General features: G+C 38.5%; 1 protein-coding gene across 1 annotated transcript; it reads right to left on the bottom strand.

The window, feature by feature from the left end:
• Window positions 1–453: 453 nt before the first annotated feature.
• Window positions 454–4,811, bottom strand: LOC133706619 (AT-hook motif nuclear-localized protein 13). The gene is made up of 5 exons (XM_062132154.1): window positions 4,238–4,811; window positions 4,083–4,135; window positions 1,975–2,106; window positions 1,202–1,363; window positions 454–1,011 (listed from the first exon to the last, which is right to left on the bottom strand). The coding sequence occupies exons 1-5, from the start codon at window positions 4,770–4,772 to the stop codon at window positions 733–735; spliced, it is 1,161 nt and encodes a 386-aa protein (XP_061988138.1). The 5' UTR covers window positions 4,773–4,811; the 3' UTR covers window positions 454–732.
• Between the last annotated feature and the right edge of the window lie 1,614 nt (window positions 4,812–6,425).

Here is a 6,425-nt window from a genome sequence, read left to right as displayed (position 1 = left end):
AACTCTTCAGATGATTCTCCGTTCACTGAGCATCTTTTTTACTACAAATATCAGCAACAAGGCCTTCCAGATGGGGATCAGTGTGTGTGATTCTTGGAAAACTAGTTCAACTTAGTTGACCAAGAGAAATTCAGCTATTGTCCTTTCATTGATACAAAAATGTTCTGTGTTCTTAGGTCATTCCCAATGTTATTTAAAGAAGTGGAACTTACGATGCAAATTTTCAACGGATTGATGGAAGAAATCATTAAAAAAAATGGAGGCAAGCAAGTTCAATTTAGAAAACTAGAGTCGGGGAGAAGATTGGCAATCCTATTTTTGCTATCCAAAACCATTTCTGCAGCAATTTACATCTGTTGAAGATTTCTCCGAAATTTCATATTTCTGAAAACCTCACACATCAAGTCCAGATACTCGTAAAACCAAAGAAATTGAAAACAAAAATTCGGAAAATAACAAAGAAGCAATTTTAACTCATGAGAACCTAACAGGTGGCATATTATCAGCTATCAACATAGCCATGTTTTAATCATCATATGGAGGGAAGAAAAAATGTTAACTACCTTAAACGAAATAAAGAAAAAACCAATCTAGAACTAGCATAAACGCCCCTCTGAGTTATTTTGGGCAATGCATGTTAGCATTTGGATTCTGACCCCTATATCCACTAAGAAGAATAATGAAGTCAAATACTCCAATGCGCTGTACTAATGTAACTGAGAAGCATGATCTTCACTGTTGAGTTTGCCCGGCCCATAATTGTTGGTACATCGTGATATTATGCATGGGTTGACTAGGGTTACTGTAAAGCACAGGTGGCGCCTTGTTAAGAGGGCTACTACCATTCTCATCAGACGACTCAGTTGAGCCTCCTCCTTGAGAGGAAGGGCTAGCTGCTGTCATAGGTGCACCAAAGTTCAACATTTGAGATGGTGGTGGAGAAGAAGGCCCAGATTTTAGCAAATTGGAGCTAGATTTTTTCCCTTCCGCAATAAAACTACCCACAATCACCTGGAATTCCATTAAAACCAAGTTAGATTAAAATCTGGTATGCATTTATTGGATTTGCTTAGGTTGAAACTTCTTAATAGAGCTCAATGAAAAAGTATATTATGCCCTCAATTCTTTTTCACAGAAAAGAAGTTGAACATATCATCATAAATTCATAACTGACAAACGAGGAAATTAGGAGCAGTGGTACCTGTACGGGGCCTGCTGCCAATAGCATGCCCGCAACTCCACCGCCCAGCACTGAACCATCAGACCCTGCCAGGGACACACTCAAACCACCAGTTCTGCTGCGGTTACCATTATTTTCAGAGAACAAGTAGGAGCCTGACAGAGAAATAATCTCAAATCGACCCTGCAAAAAAGAAGAATAAACAAGGCAGATTACTTAGTATGGTCAAGGATTTCAAATTAGAAAATGAAACAAAAACCCTATAACTTTTAAGCATCAATGCCTATTCATAGGCTCAATTCAATGTTTTTACGTTATAATATGTAAAAGCCTATAATTATTACTTCACACTCTATTTCAGAGTAGCATGTTATTCATGCATTGGAGTCATACATATAGAAGAAATTGGTCCCCATCCTACAAAATAGAAGTGCTCATACTGACTACAAAGAATAAACAAAAAAGTTTGGAGGGGCTGGGTTTCAACAACATACTTAAGCTTCAAGAGATTTCTTTCCAATTGAATGGTCAGCACAACATTGCATTCATTTGTATTTTCTTTGCTAAATTATTGGATGATGTATTGCTATAACATACAAATATTTCTATATGTAAAACAGGAACGAGGAGATAAGGACATAATGATGCACAAGTTTGTCTTTGCATATCTCTGAGAGCCTTATCGAACTCATTTCCTGTTATGTATGTACTGCAATACCAGTATGTACATATAGGCCAAATCCATGTTGAAATGCCCAAAAGAATTTGAATCTAGTTAACTATATTACAGCTACCTCATATGTGACTGTACCACCAGACATTGATGGCTGGCGAAGGGTAACATTGCCAATTGGACCATTTGCAGAAAGGATACAAACTGTGCGTGGTCCTTGCTGTGAAAAGGACATAACCTTTGATGCTATATCCTGCAAACCATAAGGACATACAAATTAGAATAGAAGGCTACCATCATTGAACCCATATATCAAATATCTTGAAAACGCAGGCAGCAAAATCATATCACAAATGAAAATTGAAAATAAGAACAGATTCCTGACGAGATAACTATCTACCATAAGTTAGTTAAATTTGTCACAATTCTGGTGCTTTAAGCCTCAATTGCAACAAAAGGATGCAAATATTTTCTTGTTTTATTATCATCCTTCTGGATATCCTCAGATTACATTACAGGGTTTCTCAAACAGTTATCTGTAATGTATATATATATATATATATATATATATATATATATATATATATATATATCATCCTTTTTATTACAGATAATATATATATATAACACTTTTTATTATCATCCTTCTGGATATCCTCAGATTACATTACAGGGTTTCTCAAACAGTTATCTGTAATGTATAACACTTTATTATATATATATATATATATATATATACACACACACACACACATACATACAACCCTCACCATCCCTACGATAATATACATATACATCCAAATGAGAACATATATATACACAATCAACTACATCTATAACTTGTAAGAGTCATCTTCTTAGTCCAATGAAAATGATCCACTGAGAAAACACAAATAGTCAAATACTTGTGCTCAGATTCTCCAGCCCAAGAATCAATTAATTATGAAATGACTACTACATAAACAAAATAAAATAAAACCAAACAATAATGTTTACACTTCACATAAACGATATGAGCACATGTGGAATATAATGATTCTGTCTGGAGGCAGACATTGCAATGTCTTACCTCTTGGGGCACTTAAACTTACATCATGCATGCAGATCCTATTAGTTAAGTTCAGCTAGTCCTATGATAGATAAAGTTCATTGGAGACGAAACAAGAAGCAGGAGATATTTATTACTCCCACGCAAGGGGTAAAGACAAAATTTGTATACCAAATGGGGGAATGCCTTATGCTCATATTCTATATCACTAATTCAATTGAACTCCAGCTTGAGCCAAGATCTATGTTGCACATCACAAACCAACCCAGTTGAAGTGGCTTCGTTTGGGTTTAAAACAAATTATAGGGTAACCGAGTTGAGGGGAATGATGAAAATATGATAAAACATATAACTTTACTGTTGTACTGTTTATTTAGTTATATCAACACAATTACTATAAGTAAAGGGAATCTTCCTGTAACAATAAAGGTTGAGCTTTTGACTACCCCAACCCTGATTCCCTAACAATAGTCTTTTTGTACACAATGTGCATGCAGAAAAAATTACAACTTGGGGAAAAAGACAAAAAATTTAGCTAAAGAAAGTTTCATGCCAAGATACAGTGCCTAGAATTTAAATAAAATAAAATAAAAGAATAGCAAATTTCCAGGAAAACATCCCAAATTTTTCAACTTTTAAGACACTGCTAAAAATCAAAGTAAAATATAAAGAAACTAAACCTTTCTTACAAACCAACACATTGAAAAGCTACTGTGTAAGTGAAATCTTCATGGGTAACCAACAAATGGGATAAATGAAATACACATTTATTACCATAAAGACATATCAAAATGATTATTTGGTGGATCAAACAAAAAGTCAAATGATTTTCACACTTTCATAACCTTAATTCCTTTTATTTTCATGTTAACGCATTGACATTTGGCACATCAAATACCATAGAGGGACTACACTAAAAGTGATCCCCTTGCAAGGCAGATCAATACCAACTTCAACGGTTCAACCAATAAAACGGCAATCACACATCACCCCATTCCACGTCCTAACAATATAAATACATACACAGAAAACCCCCAAACCATAATTTCCCTGCAAGAACTACAATAACTCGCACTTGGTCAACTACAATGCACTCCATAACAAGCCTAGGAATCAAGCAATTTACTGTTGAACTCTTAACATGTACCACAATCACTCAAAACATCAATAAAGTTACATACCTCGCCGGCTTGCACCATAATGACATGAGGCGTGAACCCAACTCCACCAGCTCCTGCACACCCCAAAACAAACACACACAAAATAAGCACATTATGACCTACAAATTCAAATTCAAATTCAATTTCAATTTCAATTTCATCACAATGCGAATTACCCAAAGCGTCGAGCTGCTTCTTTCCGGAGCCCGGCGGGCGCCCCCTGTTCTTCTTGGCAGGGGGATCCGACGACATGGTGCCGCTCGATTCTCCGTGGGGGCCGGCGGCGGCCGCAACGGGAGCCGAGGCAGGAATCTGAGTTGGCGCCAATCCCAATGCAATGTTGCCATCAGGGGAGTACTTTCTGGGCCTGCCCCGCTTCTTCTTCCCCGCCGAGGCCGTAGAAGAGTCGATGCTAAACCCGCCGCCGCACGGCCTCAACGATCCGTCGAACGGGCTCGGGCTCATGGAATCGAGCGGCTGCGGCTTCGATGCGGGCTGCTGGGCCACCGTGTTGAACTGGAACCGACCCGAATTCGGCCCGCCGCCGCCCAACATCGCGGCCGAGGAGTTGTTGTTGCTGTTGGCGGTGGCGGTGGCGTTGTTGTTGTTGTTGGGGTTGGCCATGGGGGAAGGGTAGGAATTGGGGCCCACCATCATGTTGGGTTGCTGAGGCGGAGGCTGCTGCTGCGGCGGGGCGTCCCGGGAATCCATTAAGGGGAAGATCAAGGAGTGTGTAATGGGGGGGGGGGGGGGGGAAGCTGAGAGAGACTGAGAGAGAGAGAGAGACCTACTTTGTTTAATGAGACAGAGAGAGAGAGAGAGAGAGAGGTGGTGGAATTAAAAAGTGTTTTGCTAAAGGAAAAAGCGTTTCGTGTTATATATATATATAAAGTAGTTTAGGGTTTAGATTTTCTAGGGTTTTAGTTTTGGTTTTAGTTTTATTATTAAACATGTAATTTTCGCCTCCACCCGAGTCTTTAGGGCTGCCTTGGTGGTGTTTTTCGAAGCCCAAACTGATGGGTTGGCTTTTAGAATTTGGGGTATCGATACCTATTGGATTTGATTGGTGTTGTTGAAATTGGATAATAATTCTAATTCCTAAAAGAACACCCTTTCGTTTTTTTTGAAGTTTTGAAAGAATACGAGATCGAATGGTAAAGATCCTTGTTACCTAAAATCGAAATATTATTGAGTTTGGATTGTTTTATTCTCTCGGCTATCTTCAATGGCTCAACTCATTAGGGTAAAGTTTTGGACTTATTTGAGATTTTTTTTTTTTTTTTTTGAAGAAGGGCCGATGCGGCTGCCCTCAAGCCTTAATTAATGAAACTGTAGAATACATAAGGGGGACATGGTGCCTAAACCCTAGATTACAATCTTACTTCCTGAAATAATAACAAGAGTCTCAACTAAAATAATGTATTCTACCAAGCACCAACTAGCGAAGAGTGCTCTACTGGCTACTCTATTCGTTTTACAATTGTGGTGACATACCGGAAATATAACTCTATTACGAAGAAGCATCAGTACCAATAACACAACTTTCCCACTATGTTGCACCGGAAAATAAATCTGGAGATTGTTTTTATCCGGAAACTCAATCAAGATACGTTATATGTATTTTATTTTTTTTGCTATTTTCTTTATTAATTTAAAAGCGCTTTTGGCCTTCACAAATACAATCTAAAACAAGTTCTTTGTAAAATACTTCATTCCATTCATAATTACTACAACATTGCACTTGTGAAACTTTAAGATATGTTCCAATGAGAGTCTTTCTCTCAACTAAACCTTAGCCGCAAGACCTAGTACCCATTTCCCAACTTTCTCTTCAACCTATCTCCTTCCATACCCCTCTCATTCTCTGATCGTTCTTCTCGATCCTCCCACCACCCTCCTCAATCCCCTCCGCTCTACCTTTTTTTGTTGGCTTTGGGTTCACACTTGGACTCCATTTTCCAACATCGATCGGATCTTGTTTCCCTCTCCCTTCAATCCAAAGTCTATGGTGGCAATCAACAATATCGCGGCGAGGATGGTGGTGACGTTGGCCATTCAAGGCCAGTAGGCTCTGTCAAGGTAGCTGACAAAGGTGCAGATGTGATGGATCCCTTCTTAGTGGCCTAGTTGGCATCTTCAAACCTAGTTGTTAACAATCTAGATCGATTCATGGCCGCTACTTTCAATATCTAGCGTCTTGAAAAGGACTAGTAAGTTCCATTTTTCTTGTTGCTGGCTGTGCAGCCTCGTGGAGATCTGATTGCTTAGGGGATACAAGACAGATCTTGTTTTCATGATACACCAGGTTGCAATATTTGCATTTCCACACCAAATTAAAAAAAAAAAAAGTGAATTTCTTGTTCA

Source organism: Rosa rugosa, chromosome 4 (assembly GCF_958449725.1).
Source record: "Rosa rugosa chromosome 4, drRosRugo1.1, whole genome shotgun sequence".
In the NCBI taxonomy this organism is placed as follows: domain Eukaryota; kingdom Viridiplantae; phylum Streptophyta; class Magnoliopsida; order Rosales; family Rosaceae; genus Rosa; species Rosa rugosa.
Note: the sequence above shows the minus strand (reverse complement) of the source record. Positions and strands in the feature narration are given on the sequence as shown.

Bases quoted from the DNA above. Each gene is read 5' to 3' on its own strand.
- LOC133706619 (XM_062132154.1), bottom strand. From the start codon at position 4,772: ATGGATTCCCGGGACGCCCCGCCGCAGCAGCAGCCTCCGCCTCAGCAA. The intron at 4,136-4,237 runs GTAATTCGCATT...TGGGGTGTGCAG, and splicing joins GAAGCAGCTCGACGCTTTGG to GAGCTGGTGGAGTTGGGTTC. The intron at 1,012-1,201 runs GTACCACTGCTC...ATGGAATTCCAG, and splicing joins TGGCAGCAGGCCCCGTACAG to GTGATTGTGGGTAGTTTTAT.